This window comes from Anabrus simplex, chromosome 14, assembly GCF_040414725.1.
Source record: "Anabrus simplex isolate iqAnaSimp1 chromosome 14, ASM4041472v1, whole genome shotgun sequence".
In the NCBI taxonomy this organism is placed as follows: domain Eukaryota; kingdom Metazoa; phylum Arthropoda; class Insecta; order Orthoptera; family Tettigoniidae; genus Anabrus; species Anabrus simplex.
In genome coordinates, this window is record NC_090278.1 from 80,698,059 (window position 1) to 80,720,345 (window position 22,287).

Genomic DNA, 22,287 nt, shown 5'->3' on the forward strand with positions numbered 1-22,287 from the left:
AAACTGAATTTTCAGTAAGAAACAATGGGCTAATTGTTTACAAGTTACTTTGCATCACAACGACATAGATAGGTCTTAGGACGAAGATGCGATAGGAAAGGGCTAGGAGGGGGAAGGGATCGGCCATGGCTTTAATTAATGTAGAGCCCCAGGATTTGTCTGTTGTGAAAATGGGAGAAACCACGGAAAACCATCTTCAGGGCTGGCGACTGTAGAGTTCGAACTCACTGTCTGCTGAATACTGTATACTGGCGGCATTTAAGCGACTGCAGCTATCGAGCTCGGTATTAATATTATTTCTTTCTCCGTTAGGGTCCTCTAGGGAACACGTGACACTTTCAATGTTTCATCCTTTCTTGCTGTTACTTCTTCTTCATCCAATACTCTTTCATTTGCTCACTGTCTCTTCTTACCTCTCCTCAGACCATTTTGAGCCTGTTTTCTTTCCCTCGCGACCTTGGAATCCTTCCATTTTTAACACTTTCTTTCCAAAAATCTCCCTCTCTCTGTTGCTTCTTCTTTCCTTACGTTGTTTCTTTCCAAATCTTTCTTGACTTCAAGAATCCAGGTTGTTTTTCACTTCTTGTTCCAAAGATTATTATTATTAACTTATTATTATTAACTTATTATTATTATTATTATTATTATTATTATTATTATTATTTCATGAAAGGTTGTGTTAAATTAAGATCACCCGAAGGAATTTCCCACGCTTAGTCATTGTGTTGGTATTTCATCCTGTCACTTGGAGCAAACAAGGTGACCACCTAACCAATTAGGTGGTTATTGTCATGTCCTCTTTGGAGAGTTAATTATTATTTGGTCAAGCAGTAGCAAGAACAATAACATTGTCAGCAAGAATATTTCATGTCACTAGCAGTCTTGCTGGTACCTATATCTGCGTTCATGAACTTGACTTTCAACTGTGCACCAGAGCGGCGGTCACTAGCCAATGACGTGTGAGAAGTTAGTGCCCGTTAGCCAATCAGAAGCCACTTGACGCACGAGGAGATTGACATTCAAGGGGCGCCCTGGTACCGTTCCTAAGTTGCCCCCCTACCCCCTCCACAACACTCCATAGAGGGTACAAAAAAAGCAGGCCATCTGCTGGAAGTGGGTCTCAGTCTTCGTGGACCAGCCGCGGTGTCGTGGGCACAGTAGTACGCTACCATGGATACGAGAGCGGCTGTCATCTTCACAGTTCTCACCTTTCTGTCGCAGCCGGCGCTGTGGTCTGCGCAGAAGACAAGGTTACGTAAGTAGGTCCATATCTCTCCATTCCTTAAAAAACGAGAATATTTCAGCATCTCCTTAGGGGTTTCTAAATTATTATTATTATTATTATTATTATTATTATTATTATTATTATTATTATTATTATTATTATTATTATTATTATTATTATTATTATTGATTTAAGCCCACTAAGGAGCGCTGATGACTAGCTCTTTCTCAATGCTCTTCTTCGTTCACAATATCTCTTGAGCCGTGCTGATAATTTCTACTTTCTCACCTGTGAAAGGGGCTTCCGACTTCTAGGGAGTCTAGGTGGTTGGGTCCAAGATTGTACCATAGCACAAAATTTGAAACGATCTTCTACATCAATGTCTGAAATAATTTTAATTTGTCTCGAATATGAAATACATACAACATTCGTTAGAATCACCGATACAAATCTGAGTAAAATCCAATCTCTTGATAGTTCGTAAACACTGAACAAGTGGTCGGGCGATTAGGGGGCGCGCTGCTGTGAGCTTGCATTCGGGACATAGTGGACTCGAACTCCTTTGGCAGCAGCCCTGAAGATGGTTTTGCGTGGTTTCCGATTTTAGCACCAGGCAAATCGTGGGGTTGTAGTTCGTTTAAGGCCACGGCCGCTTCATTCCCACTCCTAACCCTTTCCTATCCCATCGTCGTCATAAGACCTATCTGCGTCGGTGCGACGTAAAACAAATTGCAATGATACTTCGTATTCATCAATGTCCGACTCGTTGGCTGAATTGTCAGGGTACTGGCCTTCGGTTCAGAGCGTCCCGAGTTCGATTCGCGGCCGTGTCGGGGATTTTAAACCCTTCTGATTAATTCCTCCGACTCTGGGACTTGGTGTTTGTGTGCGTTCCAACACTCCCCCTCTTCATATTCAGACAACATAGCACACTGCCAACCACCACAGAAACACGCAATAGTGATTACATCCCTCCAGGAAGGGCATCCGGCCATAAAACAGGGCCAAATCCACATGTGCGACGCAGTTCGCACCCGCGACCCCACTAAGACTGTAACCCAGGTGGCAGAATTTGGAAAGTGATTGAACATCTTCCTTGGTAATTTATTCCAATCCCTAACTCCCCTTCCTATCAATGAATATTTGCTCCGATTTGTGCCCTTGAATTCCCACCAAGTACATTTAAAATTTTGCTCGGTTTCCCTACTTTAAAAAGCACCACTCAAAATTACTAGCCTACTAATGTCATTCGACACCATCTCTCCACTGACAGCTCAGAACAAACATAACATTTAGTCGAAAAGTTCACTTGCTTAGTTTCAAGTCTTTCCGGCCCAAAGTTAGTCGAGTAGTTTATGTGTTAGTAGGTAGGAATGCAAATTGACTGAAGCGGTTAACAAGTATATTCTAGCTCTGATATGAGTTGTGCTATTAGATTTTCATAAACATTAGAACTCCTAGAATTTGTTACTCCTGCTACATTACGGAAGAAAGTGTAGGCGACATTCCCCACTATCCAAATTAGTTTGCTTTCTAACCTATTAGCTCCTCCGTGACTCAGGCGGCAACCTCCTACCGCAAGGTTTTGTGGTTCAAATCCCCGTCACTCCATATGAAATCTGTGTTGGACGAAGCGGAGGTCGAACCGGTTTTACTCAGGGTACTCCAGTTTTCCCTGTTATCTTTCATTCCAGCAACACTCTCCAATATCATTTCATTTCGTCTGTCAGTCATTAATCATTGCCCCAGAGGAGTGTGACAGGCTCCGGCATCCGGCACAATTGCTGTCCTCGCCGCTGGATGGGGGTTTCATTCATTCTATTCCTGACTGAGTCGAATGACTGGAAACAGGCTGTGGATTTTTATCTTTCATTTTCTAACCCATTGCTGCGGACTGTATTCGTAGCACATATCGAAAGCAGTTTGGAGTCGAGTACTAATGCCAGCTAAAGGAAAAGTAGAATTTTCTTCTAGTGAGTCAAGCAATAATTGACGTTACGCACGTGTAGACTCATGAGAGAGACTACTTTATTCGAATGGTGGGCTACTAACATGAGAGAACCGCATCTTCTTGATGAGAATTGCGTATTCTATATGGTACTCAGAAAATCAAATAAAAATGACTGTTTCCTCCTGACTTGAGATTTGGTTTTCGTGTCTGTCAGTGATCATCCCGCGAGTTGGTCTGATCCTCAATTAGCGCCACCCAAGGTAATGCAGTTATATGGAAACAGCATGGTGCCATAATGAGCCATAGGCTACTAGTTTGCTGTTGCTTTCCTAAGATTTGTCTTTGCTATTTGCTTTACGTCGCAAAGACACAGATAGGTCTTATGACGACGATTGGACATGAAAGGCCTAGGAGTGGGAACGCAGCGGCCGTGGCCTTATTAAGGTACAGCCTCAGCATTTGCCTTGTGTGAAAATGGAAAACCACGGAAAACCATCTTCAGGCCTGCCGACAATGGAGTTCTAACCCACTATCTCCCGGATGCAACCTCACAGGAACGCGACCCTAACCGCACGGCCAACTCGCCCGGTCCAAAGGTTTATGCAAAACTCATAACATAACCGTTGTGTAGGGTAGGCTATATTTCCACTGAGTCAAGCACTAGTTGACATTACGCCCGTGTAGACTCATGAGACAGAAGCTACTCGTAGTTTATTTGAATGGTAAGCTACTAACTACTTCAATAACTGCATTCTAACCTATTACTGCCTAAAATTTCGGACGCTAGTCATTACTCAGCATCGCCCATACCTCACCAGCTTCTATATTGTCACGGCCATAAATAAGGCTCAGACTTTGGTGGAAGCTACATTTTGTTCTGGCCTGTGCTAACAGGCTACACATTTTCCTTTCCATTTTCAGCTTCATTCTATTCTTTTGTATTTCTATTTTACTTTTTCTTAATTCATTTATCCTCCAACGTTGGTTTTTCCCACCTCTACCGCTGGATACAGCTGGAGAGGAGGACCAGTTCCTCGACCAGGCGGCCTCACCTGCAATGCTGAACAGGAGGCCCTGTGGGGAGATGGAAAGACCGAAAGGGATAGAGGATTGGCAATGAAGTGGGAAAGAAGCAGCCGTGGCCCTAAGTTAGGTACCATCCCAGAATTTGCCTGGAGTAGAAGTGGGAAACCACGGAAAACCACTTCGAGGACGGCTGAGGTTTAAATCGAAGCCCCTCTACTCGGTTAACTCCTGAGACTGAGTGAACCCCATTCCAGTCCTCGTGGGACTTTTCCAAATTTCGTGGCAAAGCCGGGAATGGAACTTCGGCCTCCGGGGGTGGCAGCTGATCACATTAACCGATACTGCGGATAGGCGGACTTATTTTTCAATTTATTTTAGTTTTATTTATTATTTCTTCTACCACATACGTCCCTGATTTTTCTGATGACCTTGCTGTTTCCTTCGCATGCACATACGATGGAACAAGAAACAACTTAACTGAAGCTCAGGAGGCTAGCACACAGTGAGCCATCTAGTGACAAACGAGAGTACCACCTACTTTAGACCGACGGTGAAGCATTCTTAAATTCAAAACATGATTATCAGAGAGGTCTTCTCCGGCTCCATGGCTAAATGGTTAGCGTGCTGGCATTTGGTCCAGAGGGTCCCGGGTTCGAATCCCGGCTGGGTCGGAGATTTTAGCCTTAAATGGTTAATTCCCTTGGCTCGGAGACTGACTGTTTGTGCTGTCCGCAACATCCTCTCAACTCACCCACTACACATACCACTATCCTCCAGCACAATAACAAGCAGATACCTACTCATGGCAGTTGCCGCCCACCTTCATCGGAGGGTCTGCCTTACAAGAGCTGTACCCGGCTAGAAATAGCCACATGAAATTAATTAAGAGAATTCTTGCCTGTGAACAGACGCGATTTCCTTCCGAACACGTGGAGCAAATTTCTCTTGAAACGTAAAGAATTTCACCTTGTTTCTTTAACACGGCAGAAGCCTAAAAGCATATAATCATTTAGAAAGCGAGTACAGTTTCTTTGGTTGCTCCCCTCTTAGTAGCCTCTTATGATATGCAGGGGGTATACAGACTTCACCTACAGGGGAGATAAGAATTTTCGAAAAATCGAAAGCAAATTATATCCACGAAAGAATGGTAAGACTCATGAATTGTAAGAACATGAAAGACATTCTAGACCTCATGAATATAATATTAGTCTAATAATTAATATTAGGGAAAGAATGTTGAGGTACTAATTTAGAATGCAAACGTATTTCAACAAGGCGCAAGTATCATCTAGCCGCTCTACACTTATGCCGGCGAGTTGCATAAATTTCAGGGGTTCTCATAGTTGAGATCGCTAATATTTATGCAAACTTTACTGCATCACTGTTATGCGGGTAGAGAACCCTTGCGCCTTGCTTAAATACGTTTACATTCTAACATGTTAGTGCTTTAAAAATCATTTCCCTAATATTATTCAACCCTGTGGTGTAAAGGTAGCGTGCCTGTCTCCTATTACAAAGCCTTGGGTTCGTTTTCCGGCGAGTTCAAGGACTTTAATTCTGGACTAAGGAGTAGAACGTGGTTCACTTGATACGAGATATTCTCAAGGTCTTAGTTCCAGGAAGAAAGCGCACAGTGAGAAGATGACGCTACTGACCTAGTGTACACAGACAACACTGGTAGCAGAACGTGGTTCACTTGATACGAGATGTTCTCAAGGTCTTAGTTCCAGGAAGAAAGCGCACAGTGAGAAGACGGCGCTGGTTGCCATGGTTACGATGGTGTCGGAAAATCCATGTTACTGTTTCCAGATAGACCTCCAGCACAAAAAACGCATCCATACTTTAAATCATTGGCTGCTCTAGATCTAACGAAAAAATCTGATTGAAGCTGGTAGAGCACCTCCTTGTGATGTTCTTCATGGTCTTTTTCCAATTCTATAAATTTATTTTGGTTTGCTCCTTTCAGTTGTCTTATGATTGCCTTCAGTCGCTTGGCGTCTGCTTCTACTTGGTTGATCCTCGTTTTCTTTCCAGTACTGCGTACAATTTTTCAACCAGGAGGACGATGCGGATCCAATATTTGCTTTGGAAGTCGAGTTTCCTCAAACCTGTAAATGTATCTTAAACAACGGAGCTCGCGACTCCCTAATTTTTATCTTTGATGACCGGTTAATTCGAACATAACTCTCTCATGCAACGGCATCGTATAATTCGTAACATTAACATAAGCATGGTGCGGGTCGTTGGGTTTGACGGCCATGGGCAATCTGCGTGACTGTGAGGATGTGGCCTTCCCTAGGAATTCTAACGTTTGACTCCCAGCCGGTTCCAGAGAAACTGATCTTGAGGGGAGTCATGACTACAATTTACTACTTATCAAACTCATATTAATAAGATATAACACCGCTCTAAATTTAGAATTGATTAGTTAATCCATTGCAAAGTTATTGACGAATATTTTTTTTATATTTATATGTTCCATGGAATATGCTCTCTGCGCCACAGCTTCCAATTTGTTGGGCTATAATTCTGTTAACTTGTCATAAATACTTATATATTTATGAAGAACTGTAGGTTTTCAGTCTGTTATATACATACATACATACATTATCATTATAGACTGTTATTCCTTTCAGCGTTCTGTCTGCAAGCCTCTGAGAATTTACTAAACGTCGCCACAATCCTCGATTTGCAACTAGTGTTGTGGCCTCATTTAGTTCTATACCTCTTATCTTTAAATCGTTAGAAACCGAGTCTAACCATCGTCGTCTTGGTCTACCTCTACTTCTCTTACCCTCCATAGCAGAGTCCATTATTCTCCTAGGTAACCTATCCTCCTCCATTCGCCTCACATGACCCCAGCACCGAAGCCGGTTTATGCGTACAGCTTCATCCATCGAGTTCATTCCTAAATTAGCCTTTATATCCTCATTCCGAGCACCCTCCTGCCATTGTTCCCACCTGTTTGTACCAGCAATCATTCTTGCTACTTTCACTTCTGTTATTTCTAAGTTATGAAGAAGATATCCTAAGTCCACCCAGCTCTCGCTCCCGTAAAGCAAAGTTGGTCGGAAAACCGACCGATGTAACTGTTATAAACAGGAGATACAAATTTTTATTCAATTTTTCACTATTCATTCAATTGGCAAAAATTTATTTTCGTGCTATTTCAGGAGTAAAAATATTAACGTAATTTTGATTCTCCCACCATAGGCACATATGAATGGATGAAAAGCATAACGGTATAAGTAGCATTTTGGTCATTCAGAGAAAAAGGCATTTAAACATCTTCAATACTCATATAAAGCATGCTATTTATAGTTATATCACCCATCACTAGAGTGCAGAATATTACCGCTATCCCTTGTATCTCTTTGCTGGTAAAGGATAGATCCTCCCGGAGTTACAACCTGCACTTAACTCATTTTTCAAAAAAAATGTCACTTATACCGTTATAGTTTTTATCCATTCATATGGCCTAACCTAGTTTTACGGCCAGGTGTCCTTCCCATCACCATTTTGGAGGGGCCTAACTACACAATCGCCATCTTGGGCCCAGTTTTGCGGTCAGATGCCCTTCCTGTCACCATTTTTGGAGGGTAATATTCAACTGATAATAAAATGCAGAACTCTGACGTAAGGAGCAATTTATACCTGGCAAAGAGCTGAAAAGTTTTCAAGGCAGGTAAAAGCAATTGAAAGTTTAAAGAAACATACTTGCTTTAAAGGTGCACTGGACTGGAAATTACTCCCTCGGATGTTTTATCCCTTTACGCAGAGCGTAGGCCTATTACAAGGTAAATATATTCCAGTGCTATTATTGAAATGGTAGTCCGAAAGAACGGTGAAACTAATTTTGTCTGACAGCCTGAGAGAAAGGAGCGAGGGAGTGCTTCTTTATATTTGCCCAACCGCTACGCTTTAAACCCAGTATTAAGAGCTTTGAAAACGGCGTTAGGTAATAAATGATCACGGAAAGGGGAAGAATTACCGAATGTTAAAATTGAAAATTGGTAAAAAGTTGCAATAACGTGAGTCATGACTCCTCTTAAACATTCACTTCCCTTGGCTTGGGGACTGATTATTTGCTTGCAATCTCTTGCACATGATCTCAGTTAATGTCCGTGACTCAACGCTGTATAGTACGATGCTGAAAACGTAGTAACAGAGTAGTCGTGTCCGTAGTGTAATGGAAAGGTCACGGCGTGTGAAAAGTTTTTTTTAAGTTTCTGAAAATAAATTCTCGACAGCTCAATTCTGCAACGCATCTCAAGGTCCCAGTCATATATCAGGGTTGCGCATCAAAAATGTCGCAAAAGCAAAAGGGATAATAGAGGAAGTATGCAGGTATTTAGGTCATGTTTTACGAGGTAGAAAGTACGGACTTCTACGATTGATATTACAAGGAAAGGTAGAAGGCAAGCGAAGAGATGGTAGACCACCAAAACATCAAAGACTGGACTTGCGTCAACAACATCTCCTGTCATGTTACAAGCTTATTTTCTTAATTACTAATTTTCTTAATTCTTATTTTCTTAATTTTAATTGTTATCTCATGTCATGCATGGATAAGGAGAGCAAAGTGCTGTGCCTTTTGCTCTGCCACTGAGCGGGTAGTGATGAGTCAATGGGAGGCAGATAAGCTGGGTGCGTCTGCTGGCCAACCAGTCAGAGAAACACTCTGTATATTACCTTATATTACTTTGATGTTGTGTTCAGTCCTCAGCCCGAAGGCTGGTTTGATCCTCTACAGCTCCGCCAACAGCTGTCATAGATAGCCTAGGTGTCACTGAAGAGACATACTAGAGAAATGAGGAGTGAGGTAGTTTCCCGTTGATTTCCGCACTGAGCCAGACGTTGCTATTACATATCAGACTGCCAAGCCTACTGAAATGCTGCACCAACCGACCGCACGAGCGACATTTTCACACCATTCATAGCAGGGACTGGCTGCATTAGAAATGGCATTACTAGCATAGGTCATAGCTCTCAGTCACTTTCGTGCTGTCAAAGCCAAGGATGAGACTGAGACAGGTCAATGAAAGCAACAAATATTTATTCTAGCCCATACCAGAAGACATAGTGCACTGTAAACATTACATCTCACCAGGAAACGTATTGATGAAGACTAATATACTGTTTACTAAGTTGCAGCAAATCTTCCCCCCCCCTCCACTTCTCTCTCTCACACCAAACCAAACCTCATGGCACTACAGCCCTTGAAGGGCCTTGGCCTACCAAGCGACCGCTGCCCAGCCCATAGGCCTGCAGATTACGACGTGTCGTGTGGTCAGCACGACAAATCCTCTCGGCCGTTATGCTTGGCTTTCTAGACCGGGGCCGCTATCTCACCGTCAGATAGCTCCTCAATTCTAATCACGTAGGCTGAGTGGACCTCGAACCAGCCCTCAGGTCCAGGTAAAAATCCCTGACCTGGCCGGGAATCGAACCCGGGGCCTCCGGGTAAGAGGCAAGCACGCTACCCCTACACCACGGGGCCGGCCTCTCTCACGCCATTTTCTTCAAATAAAACTATGTATGCATTAGCAACATTCAGCGTGGTAACTTCGTGGATGTGCCCCATCCATAAGCTACTGTATAAATGTGGAGCTAAAGGAACTTGCCATCCTACCCATGTAAATTCCAGCTCAGGACGCTTGCCCAGTACCCCTTAGCATTGCTGAGGACACAACTAAGCTTTCAACGTGCAGGTTTACAAAGAAATAAGTACACATTAGAATTGAGGGGTTTTTTTTTAGAATTTGCTTTATGTCGCACCGATACAGATAGGTCTTCTGGCGACGATGGGAAAGGAAGGGAAGGAAGCGACCATGGCCTTATTTAAGTTAAAGACCAGAATTTGCCTGGTGTGAAAATTGGAAAACACGGAAAACTATCTTCAGGACTGCCGACAGTGGGGTTCTAACCCACTATCTCCCGAATGTAAGCTAACAGCTGCGCGCCCCTAGCCGCGTGGCCAACCCGATTGGTAACTGATATTTTACTCCGATGGAAATATTTGTTTACTGAAGGATAGAAAATGCATTGTAAATTAATAACCATGCAGTTTGAAACGATTTTTTTAAGGGTTATTCTGCCCGAAGGCAGGTCCGAACCTCGCAGAGGTGTTCCTGAGCCGGAGTTTTACGTACGGTAGGGTGGCCAGTTTCTTTCCGCTCCTCCATTCCCTTACCCCAACCACTACCACCAACAACAACAGCGCGTGGCAACCCATCCAACTCCTGACCACGCCCAATGTTGCTTAACTTCGTACATCTCACGGGATCCGGTGTTTCAACACGGCTACGGCTGTTGGCTTTGAAACGGTAGCCTACCCTAACCTAAAATGTTCATAATATGTTCCGGAAGATGGTCGTATCCACAAATACACTATACACGTTTATGTAGAAAAATGAACGAATACATTGGTAGTAGACTTCGGATTTTTAGGCAGTAATGGGATAGAATAATGGCGGCCCCGTGGTGTAGGAGTATTTTGCCTGCCTCTCACCCCCAAGCCCCGCGTTCGATTCCCAGGCACGTCGGGGATTTTTACCTGGATCTGAGAGCCAGTTCGAGGTCCACTCGGCCTACGTGATTACAATTGTGGAGATAATATCTAATGCTGAGAAAGCCAAGAATAACGGTCGAGGAGATTCGTCGCGCTGACCACATGACGCCGCATGATCTGCAAGTCTTTGGAACTGTTGCGTTATGGGGTTTAGTTTCGTTTTTAATAGGATATAATACAAACTTGCTGAATTCACTAGGACATAAACATTGCTATAACAAAACGAGTGACACTATGACGAACATTTTCATAGTTTCAGTACGGACTGTTTGTGATTCGAATATCGTTCATCACTCACTGCTTCAAGTCTGTCACACTCATAAATGAGGCTAAGACTTCAGAGGAAGCTGCGTTTTTCTATATTCGTCGAGGAAGTGCCTAGAAGAGGCGGTAAATACGTGTTCGGTTCGCCTCGAAAGGAGTGACTTTGATTCCTTGTCAGGAAGTCGAAATATTAAGAAGAAAAAAGACGAAATTTACACCTGTGGAGTTGTTCATGGTCCTGAGGTTCGCTCACTTCCAACATAGTGCCGAGGTTATGGATAGTAGAACCCTTTATCTTCCACTGATTCAAGGATATTATTTTCCATCACATCAACCAGTGACAACTCATTCAGAATACTTTCGATTCCCGAACTCCGGATGACTTAAAAACTGGAGAAAATTCATTCATTCATTCATTGCAACCCATTATTTGATAGATGCGTTATATTTTCTTTGTTACAACTGTCTATGATAATGTTTATATCCATTCTGTAAATTATCAGATTTTGTCTATTTTTACCTAGATGTTGTTGTTTGTGTCATTAGTCCACAGACTGGTTTGATGCAGCCTTTCATGGCCTCCTATTCTGTGATAACCGTTCCATTTCTACGTAACTACTACATCTGCTCTAATCTGTTTTATTTTCATATTCATACCTTGGTCTACCCCTACCGTTCTTACCATCTCCACTTCGCTCAAAAACTAACCGAGCAAATCCTGTGTGTCTTACAATTTTCTCTCTTCTTCTCGTGAAATTTAGTGAAATCGATCTCCTCTCACCAATTCGATCCAGTTTCTCTTCATTCGTGATTCGATCTACCCATCTCATTTTCAGCATTCTTCTGTAACACCACATTTCAAAAGCTTCTATTCTCTTAATATATTAGTTATCACTTCCATATAATGCCACGCTCCTAACAAAAGTCTTCAAAAGCATCTTCCCAATTCCTATCTCAGTGTTCCAAGTACCCGAGCTCGATAGCTGCAGTCGCTTAAGTGCGGCCAGTATCCAGTATTCGGGAGATAGTAGGTTCAAACCCCATTATCGGCAGCCCTGATGGTTTTCCGTGGTTTCCCATTTTCACACCAGGCAAATGCTGGGGCTGTACCTTAATTAAGGCCACGGCCGCTTCCTTCCCATTCCTAGCCCTTCCCTGTCCCATCGTCGCCATAAGACCTATCTGTGTCGGTGCGACGTAAAGCAACTAGCAAAAAAAAAAAAAAAAAAAAAAAAGGAATATCGTCAAACCTCTTTTCTTTCAAAGCGAGTTTGAGTCGTGAGAATAGGAAGAAGTCTGGAACACATTTCTGTTCATAAGAAAGCCCATCCTCGTTTGGGCCAGTCTGCATTTTATGTCCATCTAGGACCTACAATTTTGCTACTAGACCTCTGTAATTTTTTTTCTGAGCTCTTGCATCTAATATGATATACATCGCCTGATTTCAGTGATTTATGCCCAGTTTTGTATAAGTTATACAATTTTAACTCCTGGAAGGTCACATCAGAAAGTCAACATTATTGGAAATATTATGTACTATATACTCTAATTGGTTTCAAGTATCACCACCAAGATTCTTTTATAGACTTAGCAATAGATGGGGGTCATTTTAGTATATATAAAAATTCCGAAAAAATTCTGAACCCATTTTTGTGGGTTTATTTCTTTTCAAACCAGCGCCAAAATAATCAATTTTTTCCTTGTTCTTGTCATAGGTCTCAGTGTGAGCTATCGGCATCAGAAATGTGTTCTTGGATGCCATCCGCAGAGTGCAAATGAAACTATCAGGGCAGATTAGTCTGACGCCGATAGCTCGTCCTGAGACCTTGGGCCATACATGACAAAGGCAAAGAAAAATCAACAATTTTGGCCCTGGTTTAAAAAAGTAAAACACGCAAAAAAACCGGTGCCGCGTTTTTTCGGAATTTTTATATTTATACTAAAATGGCCCCCACCTATTCCTAAGTCTACAGAAAAATCTTGGTGCTAATACCTGCAACCAATTAGAGTTTTTAGTACATTATATTACCAAATTTTTTGATTTTTTGGTGTGACCTTCCAAGAGTTATTGGACGAACTCAATGAAATCAGGCGACATATATCCTATTGGATGTGAGAGCTCAGAAAGAAAATTACAGAGGTCTAGTGGCACAATTTTCGGTTCTAGATGACATTTCGTGATTTCTTTATGTGGTCCTAAACTTTTGACCGGTACTGTACTTCTACCATCCTTACTTATTTTTTTCCTAAGTAACAATAATCATCTACTTCCTTATAAGACTTAATTTCCTAATCTAATAAGTCCTGCGCCACCTGACTTCGTTTATGTTCATCGTGTATCTCTTCTCCAACCCTGTGTCTATACCACTGAGGAATTTCTCCAGATCTTCTGCAAACTCAGATCAAATAACAATATTTGTGGCAAATCTCAGTATTTTGATTTCTTCTCCTTGTATTGTGATTCACTTTCCAAATTCCTCCTTGATTTTCCTGTACTGCCTGTTCTATATCAACAATGAAAAGGCGAAGGCTTGGGTTATGAAATCTATATAAATAAAATCGTAACGACCGTGTGTCTGTACATTGACTATTTTGCAAACTTTTTCCATCAGTTATCCATTTCGGGTGTAATAATGGCCACCTGCATATATTTTGGCTTTGGTGTCTGTCTGTTTGAGTTGTTACAACTTGAAAAGTACTGAATATATTTCAGAATCCACCTGTCGTTTGGTAGATTTTAGGGCCAATATCATTTCTAAATCTTTGAACTCACTGGGGATTTATACGAAACCTAAATCGTGATTTTGCACTCTCACGAAATATACACAAACAAACTTGAAGGAAATCTACCTGCTGTCATGTCATTTCAAGGTAGCGTGGCTTACAGGGTTTAAGTAGAGAGCCTTTTAACTCTTTTCAGTAGAACATATATTAAGGGAGGTTATCGTCAATGACTGGTTTTATTAGTCTCCAGCCACAGTGCCACTGCCGGTTTCAGATGAACAACAACAAGTAACCGAGAAGTATGAAGAATTACGCAAAACTTCAGACCAGGAACTGTATCATTCAATGAACTCTGTGGTCATCCTCATTTTGTCTCCACTTTGGTCAGTTTGATCGTACTTCATGTTAGACTACCGCCACCTGCTTTTGTAGAAGAATATCATTTTAGCATGCCGTATTAAACATTTGAATACAGGCATGTAACTTCGCACAAATTCATGAAGGAATCGTTAAATCTATTGCCAATTTCCTTGCGAAGAACGGGTATATAAGCATTAATGTACTCTATTCCTTAATTTAATGATTCGATGAGTGGATAATCTCTCTGCTTCACCCCTTATAAACAAGATAAGCCTAGCCCTTTACTACAGTCAACATGAATATCGGGTAACGTTCATACTGGAACCCGATGGATCCTAAGTAGGAAGGTTAGTTGCTAGCAGTCTCGTTCATGGCCTACTCTACTCTCTCTTTCTAACCTGACCTACTACTGCGTTCTTCCGTGCAGGTGGCATTGACACTGAATACCTTCGCCTCGGCGCACCGGCCGGCCGACCGGATGTCCAAAGAGAACACGAAAAAAGCAACTCATCACAAGTAAGTTATCACGTACGACATTGTAAGCAGAGTGAAACACCTGCGGCGTATACAATATTTCTTTCAAAAGGTTCAATTAATCTTCACCAGAAGAAAGGGCAACTGGAATTTCCTACCTAAGGAGCGACTTAACTTTGTCGTTTGAGCCACATAGCTGTAAGCTTGCATTCAGGAAGGTTTAGGTTCAAACCCCGTAATTGGCAGCCCTGCTTTCTTATTTTCACCGAAGGCTTCTTGTACTTCTCAGCATTAGCAACCATGCTAGGTCTACCAAATTAGTTTTATTCTCCCAGTCCCTGAATCTTCACTTCTCTCTGGATGGTTGGCATCCATGGAGCTATAGGTCCACCCCGTCCCTCGTACCACGTTAATCGCGTCTCTATGATGATGATGACGACGACGACGTTGATGATGATGATGTTGATGTCGATGATGATGATGTTGTTGATGACGACATTGATGATGACGATGATGATGATGATGTTGATGATGATGTTGATGATGATGTTGATGATGTTGATGATGATGATGATGATGATGATGATGATGATGATGATGATGTTTGCTGTTTAAAGGGGCCTAAGAGCTAGCTTGTCGGTCCACTCCTAACAGTACGAGCTTGAACGAAACGAAAATTAAAACTTCAAAATGAACAGAATCTATTTTTTTGTTGCTATTTGTTTTACGTCGCACCGACACAGATAGGTCTTATGGTGACGATGGGATAGGAAAGGCCTAGGAATGGGAAGGAAACGGCCATGGCCTTAATTAAGGAACAGCCCCAGCATTTTCCTGGTGTGAAAATGGGAAACCACGGAAAACCATCTTTAGGGCTGCTGACAGTGGAGTTCGAACCTACTATCTCCCGGATGCGAGTTCACAGCTGCGCGCTCCTAATCCCACGGCCAACTCGCCCGGTGACCACAGTCTAAAACAGTCATTAGATCTAATTCATAATGCCTTCATTACGGGGATGATATTACCTAAAGGGATCAAAAATCCAGCTCCTCGGTCCCTCATGATGGTTCTAATCGCTGGTAATGCAGAACCATGATGTTCGCCCCATAGTGGCATTAACCATTGGTAACGTAGACTCATAGTGTTTGTTGTATGGTGCTGTAGGCCACAGGTAATGTAATCCCATCGTATGTTAAACACAATGGTATCACTTAAAGGTACACACCCTGGCATTTCGCACACAAGGGTGCTGCTCACAAGAAACGCACCCCAATGGTGTTCCTCACTAAGTGGAAGTGATCACAGGCCACGTATACTCATGGTGTCGTTCACTAATCATAGGCAATGTAGACCCCACGGTGTGTGACACATCATGGTAACAACCACATGTAACACAAACTATGGTGTTCTTCACATAATGAAACTACTCTCAGGTAACGTAGACCCATGGTTTTCACACATAGTGGTACTTACCACGGGCGCCAGCCAGACCTGTGGTGTTTCTCACATAGTGGCACTAATCAGAGGCAACGTAGACGCATGATGTTTATCATAAAGTGGTAACTACTCGTAGGTAGCGCAGACCCGACACATTCCAGCGCAACCTCACGGCACATGAACATTAGTCCGCGCAGCCGAATGCCCGCTCCCCCACATGATGGTACTAAACACAGAACCGTGGTGTTCCTCGCGTAATGGTACAAATCACAGGTAGTCTCATAGTTCTAATGTCGTCATTCCATGGTCGCCCCTTTTTAGTCTCCTCTTACGACAGGCAGAGGATACCGGGGGTGTATTCTTCGTATGCGTTCCCAGCCCATAGGGGGTTAATCACGTCTCATTAGCTTTTCTCAAAGTGATGCTACCTTGACAGTTTCCCCATACATACTTATTCCTTGCTTGATCTCTCTGCGAGATTCCTCTTTAATACGCAGTCATGTGGACTTGATATTCATTAGTCTTATTAACCGCCGAGCAATCACTGACGTACAGCATGGCCAGCAGAACAGTATATAAACTATATTAAATAATTTGTCCAATTATAGACCGCTTAGAGCCTAAGACTAGGGCACAGTATTTTTATTTTCTTCCTCCGTTAACACTCTTCACGTCGAATTTACGAAATTAAAAAATCCGCATAAGTGATCTGTCGCCAGAAGTCCACCCTATATATGTTCAGACCACAGCCCTAAGGCTGGTTGGATCCTCAACAGTTCCACCATCAGCTGTCATAGATGGCCTAGGCAGCACTGAAAAGGTGTACTAGAGAAACGAGGAGTGATGTAGTTTCCCGTTGCTTTCCTCACCGAGCCAGAAGTTGCTATTACATATCAGTCTGCCAAGCCCACTGAAATGCATGCACCTACTGACCCTATGAGCAACATTTTCACACCATTCATAGCAGGGACTGGCTGCATAAGGATTGGCATTACTAGCATCGCTCATACCTCAGTCACTTTCAAATTGTCAAAGCCAAGGATAAGACAGAGACAGATCTATGAAAGTAACAAAATTGCTCTAGCCCTTACTAATAAAAAGTCCTTATACCGTTGTTTAACTCTTGTTTAGTTATACAGTGAATAAACCCTGTATAAGCGTTTTACATTTTTCTTACTAATAAACGAGGTATACGCATTGTATTACTACACAGCACGTATACACTCGTTCCAAGGAGTAGGAATCTCTTCCTGCAGTTCACTGACGTATTTCGCACGTTCACTGCCTTTATGATCGCTTCTGCTGGTTATCTACGAGCAAAACTTTCCGGAAAGTCGCACAGTAGCACGGCATATCGAAAAGGCAGTGGCAACACTAAGTGAGACAGCTGGAAATTCGCCTATACTGATATCAACATTTCTTCAGCTTGCTTGTGTAATGACCGCCAAAAAAAAAAAGAAATGGAATGGCTTAAGAAAAGATCAATAGCTCCTAACTGGGATAGTACGGAAAACGTAAGCAATTGTAATTGAATCGGCGGGTTGAAAAGTGTACACATTCCAAAATCCTTACTTTTCAGGAGAAAGGAAAACCTGTTTTGTAGCTAAACGAAAGGTTAGATCAAAAACGTTTCTATTAGGCATTTATACATCACATTTCTACGTATTCAACTACAAAGTATGGAAATCATATTACGTACGGTTTTCAAGTTATACCATTTTTTATGTCAAGGAATATGTCCCTTTTTATACTCAAATTTGAGATAGATCTAAGATCTTTGTAGAGGCAGATAATGTATAATAAACTCGCAATTTAAAGTCTATTAAGCAGTAACACCTTATTACACAAACATACGCCCAACCACAATTTCTTTTATAGTTATTCATTGTCATTCCGTGAGACAGCTGGAAATTGACTTATATTGATATCAACATTTCTTCAGCTTGCTTGTGTAATGGACGCTAAAAAAGAAATTGAAAAGCTTAAGAAAATATCAAAAGCTCCTAACTGGGGTAGTTCGGAAAACGTAAGCAATTGTAATTGAATCGGCGAGTTGAAAAGGGTACACATTCCAAAATCCTTACTTTTCAGGAGAAAGGAAAACCTGTTTTGTAGCTAAACGAAAGGTTAGATCAAAAAAGTTTCTATTAGGCATTTATACATCACATTTCTACGTATTCAACTACAAAGTATGGAAATCATATTACGTATGGTTTTCAAGTTATGCCACTTTTTATCTCGAGGAATATGTCCCCTTGTATACGGTAGGTACTAAATTAAGAAAGATCTTTGTAGGGGCAGATAGTGTATAATAAACTGGCAATATCAAAGGTCTATTAAGCTGTAACACATTTTTACACAAAAATACGCCCAACCATCATTTCTTTTATAGTTATTCATTGTCATTCCGTCTCTTTAAAGTGTTTTACTTTACGAAGATGTCTAGCTTCCATAACCTCTGAATGGTGTACGTTACCGTATGTCTTCTATGTTTAAAATATCGGGAAGATCATCAACGTTATCGTCATTCTTTCAACGTGTGTTCAATGTTAAATGGATAAGTCGAATATTTTACAACGATTATGTTACTGTCGACAATAAATACCACGAAAATAAACTGCTCACTCGTTTCTTTTTTTCCGCTACACGCTGCTATACAACGCTTATACAAGGGTCCTGGACTGTATAAGCAATTCAGTGAATAACTATAACAGATGTATACGCAGGAGGCTTATACACGGTTTATTAGTAACGATTTTCGCGTAAACGGTGTATAAACCTTGTATAAAAGTTATACACCGTTTATTAGTAAGACGGTTAGTCCTGCCAGCAAACTATTAGTTGCGATCTCATCTGTGATCTTCAGTCCTTTTAGATCCCGTCATCTCTCCTCCAGCCAACCGGTGGTGTGTTTTAATTTGGAGATATAATCAATAGTCTTCTTAGTTAGCCTGTCTTCTGTGAAGGTTACCGTAAAATTGTGGTGACACATTTATTGCCCTTAATACCTGGACATATATCTACTGCTCCGTATAACTGGTTCATATTGGAGAGGGAGGCTCTTGTTCAAATCGGAAAGAGCAGTAGCTCACGACAGGTTCAATGATCATGATAATACCTTCATAAGAGAAAATATTGAAATGGATACTCTCTAACATCAGCCCTAATAAATCAATAGAACATGAACTTAATAGTCCTTCTCCAAACGTCTCTACATGTGCCAAATTTTATGGCGATTCTTATTTCGTCTAAATCTACTCTTTCCTGGGTTTATGAATTATAAATGGTACTGTTATGCATTCATGTTCATGGCATCCTAAGTTTAAGTACGTTAAATACTACTGAATGATCCATGGCCCTCTGAATACACTTATATTAAATGATACTGTATAGTAATACCCTTCATGCCCATGGCCTCTTGAGGAAGAACAGTAAATAGCATATAATTTCATAGCCTTCTGTGAAAGAGGAAAGAAAATTGCAGTATTATTCAATTTCATAGCCTCTTAAGAAGAGATAGAATATTGTAATGTCGTTAAGGGATAGTCTCCTGATTAAGATACAATTAGCGGTGCAGTTATATCACTAGATCACGAGAGTGTACGCACAGTCCTCGTGCACTGAGACACATTAGAGATACTAGAATATTTCACTCCCAAGACATTTTGAAAACAGGTATGTAAATTCATATGGCAATGTTGTATAGATGCATAGTAACATACAGTAGGTAGAAGAGCAATACATGTATCTTCAATATTCCATTACCACCTGTAATATGATTCAAATGCATGGCGTACTAGGACATGGTGCATTATTTTTGACTATATATGCTCATAACCAAAGCCTCCTGAATAGACGAAAACTTAATACCATTGAAATCCATGGGCCACAGAGTATTCTTTCAGTACTACCAACAAGTTCCGAAAAGTTATTTTATATTATAAACAAAATGACAATTGAGGAATTTGTTAATAAAGTAATGAGGGAAACCTTAGGTATAAATTGTTCAAAAACATTTAGCAGGAAAAGGGATTCTAGAGGGGGCTTGGAACATAAAACTCGATGTATCTCCCTTATGGTTGGTTTTGAAAGCAAATTGTTCATGACAAAATTGATTTAGCATATCATGGATATGTTTTTGCGCTGGAGTTCTCTCTGGAATTAGCTTCATAAATTTCGCGACACCATTGTAACCATGGCAACGAGCGTTTATCTACGTACACTAGGTCAGTAGCGCAATCTTCTCACTGTGCGCTTTCTTCCTGTAACTAAGAGCTTGTATCAAGTGAACCACGTTCTGCTACCACTGTTGTCTATATACACTCGGTCAGTAGCGCCATCTTCTCACGGTGTGCTTTCTTCCTGTAACTAAAAGCATGCCGAATAACATGGAATCACTACAAGAAAAGAGTGATGTCACGAAATGCAAAACTTCGGCATTACAAGATTGTTCTTCTTCCGGAAGCTTTGTATGCCTCATATCGGCATCCTTTTAAGTGCCTTGTACATCTCATGACGTGATACACTGGAAGGAAGAGAACAAGTATAAAAATAGATGCAACTACACAGGACAAGAGAGAACCGTGAAACAAGAAAGCTACAACAAGCCAATGACATGGCGAAGTTGTTCAGCAACGTAAATCAGAATTTTACGGAGTCATGAGGGATCGATAGGAATGTAATCACGCACATGTTAAATGATACTTAGATCAACGACGGGCACAACAGCTTGTTCTTTTATTCAGAGGCTATAATAATAATAAATCTGGTTCGTAGCATCGTTTCGTTGATCTACGACAGAGACAGAGAACGGAGGGAAAATATGTTAAACTTACTGGGGCATTATGGGATTATTAAAATCAATAAAAGGTATTTATGGTGACAATTGGGCTGCTTGAAGTACTTACAAGGGTTAGACAAGGCTGCAATCTCTCATCTTTGTTGTTCACAGTTTTTTTTTTTTTTTTTCACAAGTTGCTTTACATCGCACGGACACAGATAGGTCTTATAGCGACGATGGGACAGGAAAGGGCTAGGAGTGGGAAAGAAGCAGCCATGGCCTTAATTTAGGTACAGCCCCAGCATTTGCTTGGTATGAAAATGGGAAATCACGGAAAACCATCTTCAAGGGCTGCCAACAATGGGGTTCGAACCAACCATCTCCCGAATACTGGATACTGGCCACACTTAAGCGAAAGCAGCGATCGAGTTTACGTGGATCATCTAATGAAAGATAGTGTGGCAGGGAGGGATTCAACTAGATAGAAATGTAGTAAACAGTTTGGCCTATGCTGATGACTTCGCCTTAATGGCAGATTGTGCCGAAAGCCTGCAGTCTAATATCTTGGAACTTGAAAATAGATGCAATGAGTATGGTACTAAAATTAGCCTTTCCAGACCTAAATTTATGATTGTAGGTAAGAAATCCAAGAGAACTGAATGCCAGATTGACGACACAAAGCTGGAACAAGTAGATAATTTCAAGTATATAGATGTGTGTCCTGTCAGGATGGTAATATAGTGAGATTGAATGAAGGTGTAGTAAAGCTAACGCTTTGAGCTCGCAGTTGCGACGCACAGTATTCTATGAGAAGGAAGTCGGCTCCCCGGCGATACTAGAGTATCTTTACATCAATCTGTTTTCAGAGCAACTTTGCTTTACGGGAGTGAAAGCTGGGTGGATTCACGATATCTTATGAATTAGAAATAACAGACATGAAAGGAGCGAGAGCCATCGCTGGTAGAAGCAAGGGGGAACAATGGGGGGGGGGGTACTCCGAATGAGGAGATAAAGGCTAATTTAGGAATGAACTCGATAGATGAAGCTGTACGCATAAACCGATTTCGTTGTTGGGGTAATATGAGTCGAATGGAGGAGGATAGGTAACCCAGGAAAATATTAGACTCTCTTATAGACTTGCAGACTGAACGCTAAAAGGAATAACAGTCTATAATGAAGATATAATTATGTATGTATATATTTTTTTTCGACTTGATATATCTATATGTATGTACATATATGTGTTTACTAAATATGTATACTGATAACGGGACCTGTTTGTTTGCTGTAAAGAAGTGGGGTCGCTGGAAAGTACATAACGTCACTGTTCCTTGATGTGGGTAAGACGTCATAGATTCATACACAGTTGAAAAATGCTTACGGAGAAGTGGGAGAAAGTTATGTTTCACTTTAGCTAACGAGGATTCAGGATGTAATGTTTCATTTACGTAATTAGTTCATAATGAATCTAGGAC

At 41.4% G+C, this 22,287-nt stretch overlaps 1 protein-coding gene across 1 annotated transcript in view; it reads left to right on the forward strand.

The window, feature by feature from the left end:
• Nucleotides 1–1,125: 1,125 nt before the first annotated feature.
• Nucleotides 1,126–22,287, forward strand: part of LOC136885220 (protein takeout) — a 47,158-nt gene continuing 25,996 nt past the window's right edge. Inside the window, exon 1 of the mRNA XM_067157661.2 lies at nt 1,126–1,255. Coding sequence (XP_067013762.2) covers nt 1,171–1,255 — 85 coding nt within the window. The 5' untranslated portion in view covers nt 1,126–1,170. The remainder of the gene's footprint in view (nt 1,256–22,287) is intronic.